An 18358-nucleotide genomic window follows, 5' to 3' on the forward strand; every position below is an offset into this window, starting at 1 on the left:
TTACTGGAGGCCTAAGTAAGACAAGCCCTTTCATAAAAGCCTTGCATAGTTTGGATGCTGAAAGTGAGAGCGAACAATTAGAATCTTCCCCCACATGAAAATTTGAAATTGCTGCCAGTTCTAATTTTATGGTACAGAAACTGGCACCATCTTGAAAACTGAACTCTGAAAAAGGAGTATAGCTAAAACGGGGAACTGAAAAGAGAGATCACAATATTCTCTTTCGATGCCCAGACTAAAAATCTCTTCCATTTGCCATTATAAAACTTTTTGTAGACGGCTTCTGGGAAACCAGAGTAATCTCTCTAACAGTGGAAGCTAGCCTGGGATTTAACAGAAGTGGAAGTGGAAAAACTAAGCAGTTAATCATACGGCTCCGAGATTGGGGAGTTGATATTCTGATGGATAGGAAATCAGATCCTGACTGGGATCCAGTATCCACAGGGGACATCTGCCTTGAAACCATAAGAAGGGGAACCATACCAGACAAGGCTAGAAGGGGGCAATGAGGATCAGTGGGCTCTTCAACCTGCTGGGTTTCTGCAGAACTTTCAGAATTAGAGATATTGGCGGGTAGGCACACAGGAGACTCAGAGGCCAGCAGTGGACTACAGCATCCCTTGGTGACTCCTCGGGGGGGGGGGGGTTAGAACAAAGTACTTGCTGCACTTGTTGTTCACAGGAGAGGCAAAGATCGTAGCAAGGTTGGCCCCATTGGCTAAACATTTAGTTTGCTACTGAAAGGCTCAGGGACCACTTGTGAGGATTCAAAATAGATTTGCTTAGTTTGTCTGCCAGTATGTTGGTCTCCCCAGGAATGTGCACTGCAATAAGGAAGCGGTCTAGAGAGATCATCCATTCCCACACTCTCATGACCTCTCTGCACAAAGGGTACGAACAAGTTCCCCTCTGCTTGTTGATGTACCAGACTACTGACATGTCTGTATGAATTGCTATCGTTCCCAGAGGGAGACGGTTGTGAAAGGCTTGGAACGTCAGGAGGACTGCTCTCAGTTCTAGGATGTTGATATGCAACTTGATCTGCCACATGCCTTGGATCAACCTTCCTTGATAATGACCCACCACCCCAACAGGGAAATGTCCATGGTCACTGTGACCAGTGGAGGGGGGGGGGGGCGCCTTGTCCAGGTGTAGGGCATTTGAGAGACTCCACCATTGGAGGTAACGCTTGCAAATTCAGGTTATTCTGACAGGAATAGATAGTGTTTGGTACAGAATGGACCATTGAATGGCTGGAGTCCATTGTAGCACTCGGATGAAGAACCTTGCTAGTGGTACTAGGACTATGGCAGCTGACATAGATCCTAGAGCTCTCAAAATTAGCTTTGCAGGTGGAGTGAGCTTATTCAGTAATACTTGAACTTGTCATCTCAAATACTACAATTTCTGGGTGCAATGACACTATTTGCGTGACTGTGTTCAGGTGCATTCCTATGAACTCTATGTTCTGCACAGGCAGCAGTGTTGACTTTGCTAAGTTTGTTGCAATTCCCAGAAGACAGAAAAGCTGTACTGTGTGGCTTGAAGAAGCTGAAGCCTTGTTGGTGCAGTTAACAGCCAATCGTCCAAGTATGGATACACCTGGAATCTTTGCAGTCTCAGGTGAGCTGCTACAACTGACATGCATTTGGTAAACACCAGTGGGGAGGTCGCAGGTCCAAAGGGAAGTGCTCTGAATTGGTAATGATTGGGGCCCAGCTGGAAGAACAAATGTCTCCTGGAGCACCTGTGTATTTTGATATATTGTGTGTCCTAGAGATCTATGGAGCACATGCAATCATCCTTGCATAGCAGTGGCAGTATGGACTGAACCGTAACCATGTGGAACTTCGACTTCTTGATAAATAGGTCCAGACTGCTCAGATCCAGGATCAGTCACAGGTCCCCTGTCTTTTTTAGCACCAGAAAGAAGCATGAATAAGTTCCACACCCTTGTTTGCAAGGAACCCTTTGGATAACTCTCTAGGAGTTTTGGAACCTCTTGAATGGTTTTCTCCCTCTGACAGGGAGACATAACAGGGAGATGACTCCTACGGTTTGGAGGTAGAAGGGAAAAGGGAATATGGTAATTATCTTAAGCACCCAGTTTAAGTTTTTCCAGGTGTCTAGGTGCAATGATAATCTGCCCCAACTGCCTCCAGAGTGGGACAATCAGGCAACACTTCAGGAGTGCTGGAAGGGCCTGTCAGAGAAGTGTTCTCTGAAGCCCTGATTCTGTGGACCCCCACTGCCTCTAAGGTGGCATCTGACATTAAATCCTTTTCCTCTGAATAATCTTCTTGGGAATCTGGGAAAGGACCTTGAGATTTCCTGAACCACATCATCTTCCCACTCTATTCCTTGAAAAGGTCTGTTGAGGGGAAGAAAATTTGATCCCTACTGCCGACAAGGTCTTTCCCTCCTTAGCTACTTAGAAGAGGGGAGGTTTAGTTAAAATAGGGACAAAAAGCTGTGGAAAAGGTTTAACAAAGTTCAGTACAGTGCAATAAGTTCAACTGAAATAGACAAAAAGGCAAGAAACACTTAGCTGTGCTCGAGGCAAAGGAATCACGTTTGTGCTGGAAGGCAGCAAACGAGATCCGACTAGTTAGAGAAAGTGTGAGGCATCATGGGAGAGGGAGGAGCTCGAGGCTCAGATCATAAGTCTTGTGAGGAGGCTGAATCAGATCTACTATCAGATCCTAGGACCCATCAGCGAAGAAAAATGAATTTGGACACCACAGATGCCAAGTTATGGTAAGTACATAACTTCTAATTTCTTCACATACTTCTAATAGAAAAGAAGAATTCCCTCTCATTCTGACACTGACTCTCGATCAGAAGAATGAAATGGAGAGGGTCTGTTTCGTCACCTTGAGGAGGAATCACAGAAGACCTTCTGATTCTGAGGAAAGTTTTAATTCACATTTCCTTTCAGGAGTTACTTTTTCTGAAACTTGGCTAAAATTAAAGGGGTATGTCAGTAGGAACAGAATGAAAATTCCCTATTTCTTAGCAAAAGTATTGTAATTTGTAGCAAGTATTCCATAGCCATCAGCTGTTCCACCTGTTTTATCGGTTTACCTTTAAAACCGCGAATCACAGTGGCTTGCATGCTCATATGAGCAACTCGAAACCAAGAAACTGAAAATGTCAACAGCCCTTAATGTTCAAAAAACAGCAAATTGAAAAGCAGATTAGCTGTTTTTCGAACAGTAATATCGAAGGAAAAAGTGTAAAATCTCACTGTGCATTCGCTCATTGCACATTCAAAACCTTTTTCCATTCGGCGTTTGCAGACTGCCTTTCGGAAATGTTCTGTTCGCCCTTATGCAATACGCACATTTAAAGGTAAACCGTTTTTATCAGCTCTCAGAAGCCAGTCAAGTGAGGAAGAATGAAATGGACAATATTAGATCTGAATTTGAAACATTAAAATCAGAATTAATTTCTTAGCAAATCAAGAATCTTCCTTGTCTATAGTAACAGAAACAAGAGATGTGAATTTGCTTTATTTCCCTGGGTGGGACTTTGGAACTAGACTCAACTCATGGTAAGGGCACTATCCCAGGAAACGGGTATCCTTACCCAGCTATGCAGTAGATCCTCACCTGCTTCTTCCAATGTGACAAACAGTGGTTCTCCCTTACCCAATGAAAACAACCCTGCAAATGAAGAGGGCGTGTCTAACCCCCAGTCCTTACTGGCTTCCCAAGGAGCTACATCTGTGGGGACGAGATATCTACAAGAGGTACAGGGAACAAAGCCTAGCCACAGCAGAATCATGCATTAGTAGCTAGGGTAGTGAAGAAGCAGACCTGACATTCAAAGACTCCCTAGCAGTTTTCTTCTTTTTTGGTTCAGGAGAAGGAAGAACTGCAGAGGCAGGTAACTGCTTTATGGCCCAGCCAAAAAAGAAGCCTGAAAGAGACAGCAAGGCCTGTAAGAGCTGATAACCCCGCTGACTGAAAAAAAAAATAAAGATTTTGAGGTAAAAAACTTAATGACAGCTCCTAAAGCACAATATCCTGCCCTAACAGTCCAACTTTAAATAAAAATGAACAACTAAGAAAAAAAATGTATGCATATACTGATAAAAACTCTCCTACAGTTCAGGACAGTCCATAAAAAACACTTTTCCTACCATACAACATAATACCCAATTGTTCCTAGGAAAAGCACAGTTTTCCTCAGAAAACGAAGAGGAAGATTTTCACCAGAAAGGTACTCATTGCCCATCCCTGAAGGATAGGTAGCCAACAGTCAGTTCCACAACCCCCCCCCCCCCCCCGAGGGAAAGCTCAAACTTTTGGCAGACAAACTTCATTTTTACGTGGCTCTGCTCAAGACACTACAGTTACAGCATATGGAGGTACTCTAAAGCTTTGAAAGCTGGCCAGTAATCATATCCTGGACAGGATAAAACACAAATGAGTTTGCGCTTCTGAAACAGTTATCTAATGTTGAACATGAAAATAATCCTACCTGTGGAGGCTCAATCCATTCCATTTGCAAACTCCCAAATTAAAAGGATTGCCAGGAATGCATTTAGACTTTTCCAATAATCACTCTCATCAATGTACTTACTGTTTGAGGCACCCTAAAAGCTGTGCTTAATGGGTCATTCAGGATAAAGCAACACAAATGAAGTAACATCTATTAAGAGTTGCATCATTTACAGAGTTTTTTTTTTTTTTTTTTACACACAAGATCGGAATTTAAAAGAAGGCCTCTATAGGATTAAAGTGAACCTCCAAAATGATGCAGGATAGGGCTATTTTACAGTCATTGATGTTAAGGATGTTAACCCAGATGATCGGTCCTAAGAATATCAGGCATATGCAAGGTGATGTGATAAATTAAAGATATCTGTTATTCACTCCTAGGTAACCGTACTCAGTTCTGCATAAATGTTACTGAGCTCAGCAATCAACACAGGTTCCAACATTCATCTGTAGTTCTGACATTTACAAAAACTGACAGCAGACCAGCTAAAGTCTTCTATGATGCCTACTACGTACAGAAGAGCAGTACCAGATATCTTCTGCACTGGGCATGGAATCCACAAGAATGACTAGACTCCTCTGATTTCTTTAAAGTTTCCTAGCAGGTCCTCACATGCTTCTCAATGAATATTATCACAGCAATGTTTAAACTGAACCTCCCCTTCCCTAAAATATGAAGAACATATCTATACTCAAACCACACAAGATTCACATAATCCCAGATACCTAACCATCCTATCCTTACTACAATGTGAATTAATGGTCCATAATTCAGACTGATTAATAAATGCTACTCAGTGATCTCTTCAGATTACCTTAACTTTGTTAACAGCAGTCTAATTTCAATGGAAATTCATACAGTAGTTGTATTACACCCACAGACAAAGCTTGCTGAAGGCTTTCTACTACAGCTGAGAGGTCTTGCTTCTGACAAGGAATCACGGGATTTTTTCAAGGTGGTATTGCTGGGGCCTGGTTTCTTCCCCAGTGTCCATACATTTGAAAGATCCAATATATATATAATGTGGTAATGGGCCTTAATAAAAGACTTGCTTAAGGAATCAAACCTATTGCTATGCCCCACAAACATCTGGATTCTACTAAGGTGTTGGCTTAGTGAGTTAACACTAACCCAAAGGGTCTGACTATCAAACAGCCAAGTAAGAAATGGTTCTATTCAGATGTTCCATTAAATTTTAACTTGCAGAGCTATCAATTTGGCAGGCTGTGATACAAGTCTCTTTCCTGCTTGGAACTGAATGAAGATGTATTGAATTCTACAAAGACCTTCTCAGCACTTTAGGTCAACATACAAGGTCAGAAAAGCAGCATCAATCAGACACCTCCACAAAATATGTTGGACTATATTACTTAAACACAGCAAATCTGGAGTCCTGTAGACAGGCTATAGTCTCTGGTACAGGATGACCTGAATTATCATTGTACAGTAAGGTAGACCATGAAAGACATCTTGCCAGGGTACCTCAAATATTGCAAAACTCTGACCCTTTCTATGTCAGACACATCCAATAAAGTATGGGACAGATGGACTAAGTTTTGTGGCTTGAACATGTCTCAGTAACTGATATATTCCTTTGCAATGATCCGATAAGATGAGGTACCTTCTGTTAGGCTGTGCGACTACTGATCAATAACAGGCAACATTACCCCTCCTATCTTAACACTGTGAGAGAAGCATGTACAGCAGGCACTGCTCACAGGCCTAACAGAACTATGCATTGGCAACACAGACTGGAATCCAATTGTTTTTCACTCCTGCAAGGGCTCAATGATCATTTCCTGACGAAAGAGATATTTGGGGGGGGGGGGGTCCTTCCCTTGATTTAACAAACAACCTGACCAGCAATCTTTTTTTAAAGGACTTTCCAGAAACAGTTGTAGAAAAAGTGTAAATTATGACTGCTGAAGTGCTGTGCATTATCAAGTATGAGCTTTTTAACATTAAAACCTTTTCCAGAGATTTGGCACACTTAGAATAATCCTTCATGTATTGCTATACTGTACATTCAAGTATAAAATCACTTACTTACCCACAGGCTCTCCACAATGTCCCCAATACTAGAAAAATGGCTTCAAATAGATACATTCTTAAATCTTTGATGTGACTGTATTCCTTTCCTCTCAGCAATAAATGGGAACTATTCTGGAGAAAATTACACTTGCTGCCTGACAAGTTAACTTACCAAAAAGTAAGGCTGGATCTCTGTTATCAGTTGAAGCTAAGAGGGTAGTTATGCCTACCCATGTCTTAGTGTACTTGTATGACAATTTTATTTAACATCTGGTCACTTAGCAACAACTATCCAAAGAAAGGGCTGGATAATATGTCCATTAATAATTTTTCATTTCACTACTAGTCTGTAATCTGCAACCTATATTGTGCATGTCATATGTATGCATCTTTACAATGCAACACAGAGATTTACAACTACAGATCCATCACTCAATGACAACTAACCAAAAATTTAAACAAAATGTAAAAAAATACTGGGGGAAAAAAAAAAAGTTTTGGCCATTTTTAGAAACAAAAACGATTCAGTACCACAGCCTTACTGTTCCGTTTATAACATGTTGGGAGTCCTACTGTGCAGTCCAGATTTTATCTTTAAAAGTTACTTCTGGTCAGTTAATCCACCTACCTGGTTATCAAGAGAATGCATTATTTGGAAGGGAAAAGGTAGGTGCCTGGAAAGGCTACTTGTACCACTAAGCAAAAATAACAGACATGTATTAAACAGGAGACAACAGGCTGGGTGCAGAGACATTCTTGGGTAATTCACCTGCTTTACTGCCACCATGAAAAGTGCAGTCCATAGATAAATTAGCAGCTGATATGACAGGAAGTAGGTTCAGTACAGTGTCCAATAATTTATGACACAAATAGTGGCTTAAACAAACAGCTTCAAACTTTTGATGTGCGACTACACAGCAAACCTACTGTGTTCTTTCACTTTTCAAACCACAGTAAAGTACAAACACCCCCCCCCCCAAAAAAAAAAAAGATTTAGAAATTAAAAATCAGAGGCAATGTAGACCATAATAAAGTAAACTCGGACTCTGTTTAAGCAGTAATTTACTGGTCAAACATTAACAAGAACTGCAAAATTCAAGAGTGAAAATGGCTTTTGACTTGCCAAAATCTCTTTGCACTGTAGAACTGACAGTAAAAGTTTTGAAATGGAGATGCAACTAAAGCATTGAACCTGACTACCAGCTTCAGTGTTGTACTCTAAAAATGTAAAATGCACACTAAAATGAACACTGCATTTAAACATATGGGGTTGGGACTCGTGCAATACCCATTACAAAAGTGAACAGCAATTCAAAAAAATCTCAGAACTGGATTGCAAACATTCTTTGTGTAGACTCCAAACATTAACAAGTGAGGCAAGAACAAGCATTGTCCCACCTAATGTACCTTACTACTAGGCTCCATTTTATTTTCCCAACTTTCTCCTAAGCACCACCCCCTTGTTTACATACACAACACGTCAAACAGAAAAACAAATACATTTGAATTACTTCTGCACCAATACTTCAGCAGACAGACTGAGCCAAATGAGCTACGTGCCACTTACCTTATGGACACATCTGTGCAAGTCTGAAAGTGTGCCATTCTCCTCTTCTGGCTCGTCTTTTTCCTGAGGAAACAGCCGCCGCCTTCCTGTTTTAAGCTGAGTCTCTATTTCTTTAAGTTTGTTACGGAAGCCATTCTTGTGCACCACTCCATTAATAAGTCCATTTTTGGGTTCATAGCGGGGCAAACACTGATATTTATGGGCATTCTCAGAATGTCCCTCCAGTGGGCCCTTCCTCTTTTCTAAAGTATCCTTCTCTAAGAGAACCTCCTTCTCCAGTTTCAGTTGTTCCTCTGAGGAGAGGGAGTCATAAGAGAGCAAATACTGGCAGTAAGCTTCCTGTAACTTGGCCAGCCTGTCCTGTGCAGTCTTGGGAATCCGTAGCATGTCAGCCAATTTGTTCCATTTCTTGAGGTCAGTCACCTGCTGCATGCCACCCATTTCATTGATGAGTTGGAAAAAATAGGCCAAATCCAGCTCACAACCCCCTGAGAGCAGAAGAAACAGCAGTTAAATGTGGAAAAAAAAACAAAGCACTTTACTAAGAATTCTTGTGAGAAACTGAACTGTGTTATCTGCCAGTAGATAGTGCTGGATGTATTTTGTTCTGAGACTTTGTTAGTTTGGTGCTTGTGTGTGGACAAGCAGCTCTGCTCAACAATGGACAAGGCCTTACGTTCCAACCATGCTGAATCAACCCTTTCCCCACAGCAAATACCCAACAGCAGAATATTTTAGTAATACATACAGTGCTCATAACCAGGACTTTCAACCAGGACTTTCCTGGCAATAATTTGATGGCCACACACACTTCTGCGGCGAGATATATTAGAGTTGGAGAAGTCATTTTCCCCACTAAAAATCATTGTTTACTCCCAGCACTTAAAGCTCAAGGGTGAGACAGCTACTGGTTTCAAATAAGGAAGCATGGGTTAGAAGTGCACCAGATAAATAAAAATCTAGGCCTAACAATCTTGGATTTCATTCAAACGTCTGGTTATTCTATGCAGATAGGAATCCTTATAGAATTCTGGAAAAAAGATCACTGTTTTAACAGTAGGCTTTCAGCTCTGATGCCGCAAGCTCTATATTACGGTGTCACTCAAATAAAAAAAACGGACCCCTTTTGGAACGTGCTGTGACTCATCATCTGCCTTTATGGTAAAAGGTTACATACTTACCATAGCGTTCCATCTGTGTTGTCCATTTTTATTCTTCCTCAACCACTGGGTTCAGATCAGACTCTGATGTTACTACAGCTTCTGGCCAACTGAAATCTCTCGAGCTCCTCCCAACCCATAATGTACCAACCCCTAACATACCCATACCTTGTTTGTTAGATGACATAAATAATAAATATGAGAACAATGCTGCTAACAAAGGAAACCAATATCTGGAGCTCCATACAAGACACTGTGTGTCTGAAGTATCTCGTTCTTCCAGAAGTCCGTTATGACAAAGGTTGGGGGTTGGTGGGTGGGGAGCTGGAGAAAAAAATGAACACAAATGGAACGTTACGGTAAGTACATACCTTCTTTATTTGATGTTGTCAATTTTCATTCATTCCTTAACCATTGGGACAGAGTCCTCAGCTACCAGATATCCCAGTTGGACTAAATAAGGATGTTTATGAGCACAGCTGAACCACAGGCTGCTCTTCCCAGAGACCAGATTCAATTTGTAATGCGTAAGAAAAGTATGAGGGTTAGCCCAAGTAGCAGCTGCACATACGTCATCCATGGAATGACTGAATACTTGCAAGGTTGCCATGGATCTACTAGAGTGGGCTCAAAGGGTTTGGTAACAAAAAAAAGAAGTTATGTACTCACCATAACGTTCCATCTGAGTAGGTAACTTCATTTGTCAGCAACCTGTGGACATTGGATCCAATTCGGATCCAAGCCGGCAGCTTTCCTAGCTAAAGATCCGAGCTCCAAGCTCCTCCTCCCTACCCATAATACCCTGCTACCTCCCTCTAGTCCTCAGATCGAGTTTGCCATAGTATCACAGAATACTACAATAACAAAAGGACAAACCACCTGAACATCCTAATCTGATGTCATCTGGGAAGTGGAACACAATAATCCTATGAGGATGAACTACAGGTCAGGGGGATGGAGGGAGGGTTGGTTGCTGACAAATGAAGTTACCTACTCAGATGGAACGTTATGGTGAATACATAACTTCTTTATCTGAAGTAGTTAACTTAATTTGATCAGCAACCTGTGGGACAGAGTCCCCAGCTACCAACAACTTGGGAGGTCATCATGGAAGGATATTCCGGAGCACTGCAGAGCCAAAAGATGCGTGTCCTCTGGATATTAGATCCAATTTATAATGTGTAATAAAAGTATGAGAGGAAGCCCAAGTAGCTGCTGAACAAATGTCATCCAGAGAGACCCTCGACCAGAAGGCAACAGAAGTAGCCACAGAACGGGTAGAGTGAGCTCGAACCATCAGGGGTTCAGGTCGATCAGAGCTTCTGTATGAGAGAAGGATGCATTGGGAAATCCATCTAGCTAAGGTTACTTTAGTCACTGGCTTACCCAGACAGGACTTGGCAAATGAAACAAAGAGTTGATCTGATTTTCGAAAATCAGCTGTTCTGTTTAAGTAAAATCGCAACTGTCTATGTACATCCAGACAATGAAATCTATACTCTCCTTTGTTCTGGTAATTAGGAAAGAAGACAGGTAGATTGATGGATTGGTTGATGTTGGCTTCGGAAGCCACTTTAGGCAGAAATGAGGGGTTAGTCCTGAGGGGAAACCTGCCTTTATGAAAGATGATGTATGGAGGCTTACTGCAAAGAGCGTGAAGCTCCGATATCCTTCTAGCTGAGGTAACAGCAATCAGGAAAGCAGTTTTCCAAGATATATACTTTAAGTCGACCGAAGCTGCAGGCTCAAAGGGGGGGCCAGTCAGAGCCTGGAGAACTAGGGTTAAATCCCATGGAGGAACTGCATCTTTAAAAGGTGGTCTTAACAGGAAAGTTCCTTTCAGGAAGGTCTTGCAAATCTTAGAGTAAGCTAGGGAGCCAAACTTGTTTCCAACATGGAAGTGGGAAATAGCTGCCAATTGAACTAGCCCCTCGATGAAAAATATGGGCTAGAAAGTAGAGGACTGCTGGGATAGGAGCCGTAAAGGATCCAAATTCCTATGCTCCGCCCAGATAGAGAAACGCTTCCATTTACTCTTGTAGATTTTCCTCGTAGAAGGCTTATGAGTGGCCACCAGGATGGCCTTAACTGAGGATGAGATACCAGGAGTCCTAGCCATTAATGGAACTGGATCAACCAAGCAGAGAGCTTGAGGTTGTCCAGGTCGGGGGTTTTCAATCCCAAGGGATGAGAAATCAGATCCAGAGTGGGATCCAAAATCCAGGGAGGATGCACTAGATGAGACCATAGGCATGGGAACCAGGTTTGACGAGGCCAGAAGGGGGCTAGGAGGATAACTCTGCTCCCCAAGCGACGAGCTTTCTGCAAGAATTTTGTCATCAACGGAAGAGGAGGATAAGCATAAAGAAGACCGGATGGCCAAGCATGAACCAGAGCATCTCTTGGGGCTTCCCCTGGTTGGGGAAATGGAGCGAAGAACCCGCTGCACTTTGTGTTCGAAGGCGACGCGAACAGATCGCAGCAAGGTTGACTCCATCTGAGGAAGATCTGTTCCGCTACTAAGGGGTTCAGAGACCACTCGTAAGGTGAGAGGATAGTTCGACTCAACCTGTCCGCTAGAATGTTTGACCGACCCGGTATGTGCGGTGCTATGAGAAAGCGGTTGGTAAGTATCGCCCATTCCCACACTCTCATGGCCTCTCAGCAAAGTGGGTAAGATCTGGTTCCCCCCTGCTTGTTGATGTACCAGACTACTGACATGATGTCTGAATTGCAATAGTCCCTGGAGGAAGAAGGGAATGGAGAGCCTGCAATGCTAGAAGCCCTGCCCTCATCTCCAGAACAGTGATATGCAAAAAGGTCTCTATGAGTCCACATGCCTTGGACGGATCTGCCCATGCAATGCCCCCCCACCAGAGAAGAGATGCGTCCGTGGTCACTGTGACTTGGGGTGGGGACATGGAGAAGGGGCGCCCTTCCCGGAGATCTCTGGAATGGAGCCGCCAAAGCAGAGATTCCCTACAAACCCTGCTGAGGGGAATAGGTGCAGACAGGGGATGATGTAGGATGGACCACTGGACCTGTAAGGTCCATTGGAGGATTCTCATTCAGACGTGCGATTGGTGACAGGTTGATGGCCGCTGCCATGGACCCCAGGGCCCTCAGGACCAATTCCGCTGGAGGGGCTGAAGATTGTAGAAGAGCCAAAACGTGAAGGTTTAGGTTGCGGAGTCTGTCCGCCGTCAGAAAGACTTTGGACTGAATTGTGTCTATCCTGGCCCCTATGAAATCTATGATCCGAGTAGGCTGAAGGGAGGATTTCTTGTGGTTGATCGTGATCCCTAGATGGTGGGCTAGATTTAAGAAGTAGTCCCTGGCTGAACATAGTAGATGCCTGGTGGGGGTGGTTAAAAGCCAGTCGTCCAGGTAAGGAAAGACCTGTATTCCCTGAAGCCTCAGGTGGGCCCCTACAACTGCCATTGACCTTGGTGAACACCCTGGGGGCTGTGGTGAGACCGAAGGGTAGGACCCTGAACTGATAATGGCTGGCTCCCAGCCGAAAGCGGAGAAACCTCCTGGATTGCCTGGACTCACCTGTCCATTAGAATATGGTAGTACGCATCCTTGAGGTCTATCGAGCACATCCAGTCATTCTCATGTAAAAGTGGGAGAATGGATTGAACAGTGACCATCCGGAACTTTTCTTTGGCGACTGACAGGTTCAGTGTGGATAGGTCGAGAATTGGCCGTAAGTCCCTCATCTTTTTTGGCACCAAAAAGAACCTGGAGTAAAGGCCTGATCTGGATTGCCCGAGGGGGACGTGCTGGATGGCTCTTTTTCTTAGCAGTTCTTATTTTGAAGGCTGCTACCTCCCTCTGATTAGGTGGGACATTGGAGAGGCACCCCGACCGGGGAGGAGACGTTAGGAATGGAATAGAATAGCGTCTGGATATGATTTGGACCACCCAGCGATCTGTCGTAATGGACTCCCAATGTGCTAGGTGCTCCGAGAAGCGCCCCCCCCCCCGACTGCCTCCAGAGAGGAGCAGTCGGGCAACCCCTCAGGGTTGCTGCACGGGTCAATCGGAAAAGGGTTCCCTCAACCAGAAATTCTTCGGCCCCCTCTGCCTCTGGGCCGGCGTCCACCCTGTCCTCCTCTGCCTCTGAAGGATGAGGGTCCGGAGCGAAACGGGATTGTTGAGCTTTCCGGAACCACGTCTTTTGTCCTCTTTGGTTCATGGAGAAGGACCTCTGAGGAGACGAGAAGCAGATCCCGATGGCAGACTTCTTCCTATCTTTCTCGCTCTGGAGAAGCGTATCGCGGGATGGTCTTGTCGAAAAGCGTAGAACCATCAAAAGGGGCATTCGGGAAGGACGCCTTGAAGGGTTCCGCAAAGTCGCAGAGATGGAACCAGGCCTGTTGACGTAAGACAATGCCTGTTCCACTAGCTCTAGCTGCTCCCTCCGTGGCATGGGAAGAGAAGCCACACAGATGTGTTAGTAATCGACTTAAGAGTGGCCATTCGAGCCGAGAAGGTCCATTTGTCCTTGGCCAACATGGACTCTGGGGGTGATCCAGCGTACCCTTTGATTAGGTCCCGCTGGTGCTGAATTACATGTGCCATATAGTTCAGTGACCTTACAGAGAAGGTCGCTGAAGCGAACATCCGCTTTCCGAGGTGGTCCATCATCCGAGACTCCTTGTCTGGAGGATGTACCGAGGAACTCTCCTGTGCTAATTCCTTTTTAGTGGCAGCCGCCACCACCATGGCATCCACTGAGGCACCCTTGCTCCAAACTGTCCTGTCAGTGGGAGGGCTGAGGATCCTGTCTGGTCTTTTGGGTATTGGCTCCACAGTGTCTGGCTCCTTCCATGCCCTGGTAGTTATGAGGTCCACCAGGGGATCGGTGGGAGGGGACACCCAAGAGGTAGATGGGCCTGCGTCAAATGCCTCCAGAAACACAGACTCGTCCGAAGAAGGATTTTGGGCTGACCACCCCCCTCTAATGCGCATGGGACGTCCGGGGGGGGGGGTGTGACCTTGGGAAACCTTCCCCTTCCTCTAAGTCCGTGTCTTCTGTGAGGGACTCGGGTGAGTCCAAGTGCCTCCTCTTGCACTTTCGTTTGTGAGGGACCTCCTTGGGGGGGGCTGTCCGAAGAGGGCTCACCAACAATGTCCTATCCTCTACAGGAACCATCTGGGACATAGGCGCAGGCTGTCCCTGGGGCCAGATGATGGAAGACAGGCCCATCTGAAAGGGAATGGCGGGTGGATCCGTAGCAAGAACCTGGGGCCTCGAAAGGACCCTCTCCACGACGTCGAATGCAGAGGGTGAACTGCTCTCCATAGGATCCGAAAGCAGCCCTTGGATCCTGCGTGCGGATCGGAGCCGGAGAGGACCCGATCGGATCCGAAAGAGTAGTGCGGTCCGACCTCAACGGAGCTGAAGGCCCACTGACCCCTCCAGATCAGACACTCAACTCACGGCCCCGAGAGCTCGGATCCGAAAAAGGATCAGACAGACTCGAGGGTGCAGTAGGCGCCGAAGTAGGAAACACTGCCGGCGCCGACATTACCCCGGCTCCGAAGCTAGTTGGGTCCGACAGCTCCAAACCCCGATAGCGGGTCGGAGAAGGAGCAATGGGGGTGAAAAAGGGGGTCGTGCTCCCCCGCCCGGAGGGGGGGGGGGGAGGCAAGAGCACTCCCATCTGCAGCTGGGCCTGAAGAAATAGACGCATCATCCGGTCTATGTCTGCGTCGGATAGACTCCTAGTTGACCTGGATGAGGCTGCTGAGGCCGGCCGGGAAGGTCACCTAGATGACCTCGAAGGTGAATGTGTCTCCTCCTCCGGCTCCAGGGAAAAACGTGGAGAACGAAGCCGGGAGGGGGAAGACCCGGAGACCTTAAGAGGAGAGGCAAGCTGCTTAGACGGTGGGGCCGATGGAGCTGACTTTGCCCACCTCTTGTGGCTATGATGCCTATCTCTCTCGCTCCTTGTCCTTCCTATCTTTCTTTCTGCCATACCTTTCCTCCTGGGCCGAAGAGGGAGTTTGAGTCCCGGCCAGGGGAGTGGAAGGTGGAGCAGCTGCGGCTGGCGCCACAGAGGGGGAGGAGGACAAACCCAAATCAGGGGGCAAAAGGCCCGCAAGGATTAGTTGCGTCTTCCTATCCCTCAAAGCCCTGGGGTTGAAGGCTGCACAAATAGTGCAGCCCGAAGAAAGATGGTCCACACCCAGGCAAATAACGCACCGAGTGTGGCCATCCGCTGGAGACAGCTTATGGCCACACTCAGAGCATTTAGAAAAAATAGCTTTTGGGCCTTCAGACATTTTAAAGAAAAGAGAAGAACAGGCCCACACACACACACACCTTCACACACAGAGGGGGAGGGGAAATTAAATTTTAACTAGACTAAGAAACTTTAAACTACCCAAAAAGTAATAAGGGAGAGAAGGGAACCACACACACAAAGTTCAGAAAATTTTTTGACAGAAAAAAATGTAAAAAACTTTAAACTCACAACACCCATGTTTAGGAGTTTGTTCTAAGATGCTTAAAGAAGCCGCAGCAAACGAGATCTGTGGACTAGAGGGAGGTAGCAGGGTATTATGGATAGGGGGGAGGAGCTTGGAGCTCGGATCTTTGGCTAGGAAAGCTGCCGGCTCGGATCCGATATCCACAGGTTGCTAATCAAATGAAGTTAACTACTTCAGATTGCTCAATTTATTATAGACAAAGGAATGCAGCCAGCAATCCACCTTGCCAATGTTAGCTTCATAACAGCTTTGCCTAACTTTTCTGCAAAGGATATAAATAACTGATCAGATTGCCATTTGTCTTTTGTTATGTCTAAGTAGAAATGCAACAGACTATGAACATCCAGCAAGTATAAAATATATTCACCTTTGTTTTCAAATTTTGGAAAGAAAATGGGCAAGTTAATAGACTAATTGGTATTTAATTCTGACACCACCTTAGCAAGGAAGGAAGGAAGGGTTTTAATGATACCCTACTCTTAAGGAAAATAAAGTAAGGAGGTTCAGAGGAGAACAACTGAAGTTCTGAAATTATCCTAGCAGAGGTAATACCCACTAAAATATCTTTCAGGTTAGAAATTTAAGGTCAAATGATCCTGCTGGTTTAAAGGGGAATGGATTTAGGCCAGGAATAAAAGATTCAAATCTCATGGAGGAGTAGGATCTTTATAAGGTGGTCTTAGTAAAACAGTACCTCTTAGGGAAGCCTTGCATATCTTGGTAAAGGCTAGAGGACTGTCAACTCCCATATGAAAGTTAGGGATTGCTGACAATTGAACTTTAATGGTAGAGGAAGTAGCTCACTCATTAAAAATGTCTGCCAAAGACTCTAGGACACAGTGTAGGGGCTGAAAAGGGACTACCTTTTCCACTTACTCTTCTAGTGGGAAAACAAAAGTATATGTCTGACAGGAGACAAGAAAATACTTTGACTATTAACGAAAAAGTAGAAACCACATTGTCAGTTTGAGGTTTGAGATATCTGGATGAATCATGCCGGTCAGGTGAGACAGTAGGTCTGGAATCGGATCCAGAATCCAACGTGAGTAAAGATGAGGCCAAAGGAAAAGAACAAAACCTGTTGAGACCAGTAAGGTACAATGAGGATGACTTTGCTTTCCAACCTTGCAGCTTTCTGTAAAAAACTTGGGAGTTGGTGGAAAAGCATCAAGAAGACCGGAGGGCCAATTGTGGAGCACAGCATCCCTCAATGATTCCCCTGACGGGGGGTGGGGGGGGTGGGGATTAGGGCAAAAAAGCTGCAGCACTTCTTGTTTAGGCGCGATGCAAAAAGATTGCAGCAAGGCTAACTCCACTGATGGAAAATTGCTTCTGTCATTTTTCTGTTGAGAGATTACTCATGAGATAGCAGAATGGACCTGCTCAATTTGTCTCCTATCATGTAGCACTGCCCAGGAATGGGCAGTGCTATAAGAAAAAGGATGGATGAGATCGCCCACTGCCACAATCAGAGTACTTCTCGACACAAGGGGTAGGATCTGGCTCTCCTCCTTGTTTGTTGATGTACCAAGCTACTAACATTATCTGTACTGCAATTGTCCCCAGATGCAGAGTACCCTGAAAAGCTTGCAACGCTAAAAGCACTGCTCTCATCTCCAGGACATTCAGATGCAAATTGGCCTCTGTTTTCCTCAGGAAGTGCCCCCTCCCCCAATCTGGAATGCACCCGTGGTCACTATGGCCTTGGGTTGAGGGAGAATGAATGGACGGCCGTGTAAAAGCTGACTGGACCTTATCCACCACCAAAAGTATTTTTTGCATGCCTGTGTGATCTTATTTGAACTGACATCTGCTGAAAAAGAATTAACCACTGAGATGCTAGCATCCACTGAAGAATTCTCATGTGAAGTCTTGCCAGGAGGATTAGAATTATGGCCGTTGACACTGACCCTTGTGCTTGAAGACTCAACCAGGCTGAAAGTTTGGTGTTGTGAACAATTTTTGTAATCTGGAACCTTGATGTTTATATTCTGGTTAGGGTAAGTGAAGCTGTTGCAGATACTGCATTGAAAATTGCCCCTATGAATTCCAGAGTTTGAGATGGTTGCAACTATGGTTTGTTGTGATTTACTAAAGTTCCTAGAAGGGAGCAAGTTTGCAGTGCCTGGTCTCTCGCTACGAGTAGATGCCTGGTTGGGGCAGTAATGAGCCAGTTGCATAAATACAGAAACACCTGGAATCCCTGCAGGACACTGAACTAGAAATGACTGGCTCCCAACACAAGAACCTTCTAGGCTGCCTGTTAATTTTTAAGTGAGAATACACATATTGAAGGTCTACTGAGCACACTCAATCATCCTTGCCTAGAAACAGCAGGTTGGACTGAAATGTGACCATCTGAAACAGTGTGTCGAACTGACTTGATAATTTGCTGAGATCCACAATCTTTCTCAAGTCCACTGTTTTCTCTGGTGCTAAAAAAAATCTTGAGCAAGTTCCGGATCCTTTCTGGTCTGATGGAACCTCCTGGATGACTTTTTTCTTGCAGCTCCCTTGAAGACCATTGACAGGACCTGTCAAGAGAACGAGACTCTAGACCCTTGGTTTTGCAGGCCACATCTGCCACATAGAT

The 18358-nt window shown here is 45.0% G+C and overlaps 1 protein-coding gene across 1 annotated transcript in view; it reads right to left on the reverse strand.

Moving 5' to 3' along the window:
• JARID2 (jumonji and AT-rich interaction domain containing 2) overlaps positions 1 to 18358 on the reverse strand; it is a 1781868-nt gene that overhangs the window by 995057 nt on the left and 768453 nt on the right. The window contains exon 7 of the mRNA XM_044065716.1: positions 8105 to 8592. Coding sequence (XP_043921651.1) covers positions 8105 to 8592 — 488 coding nt within the window. The remainder of the gene's footprint in view (positions 1 to 8104; positions 8593 to 18358) is intronic.

The sequence above is a fragment of the Protopterus annectens genome, chromosome 3.part0 (assembly GCF_019279795.1).
Source record: "Protopterus annectens isolate FY-2018-M chromosome 3.part0, PAN1.0, whole genome shotgun sequence".
In the NCBI taxonomy this organism is placed as follows: domain Eukaryota; kingdom Metazoa; phylum Chordata; order Ceratodontiformes; family Protopteridae; genus Protopterus; species Protopterus annectens.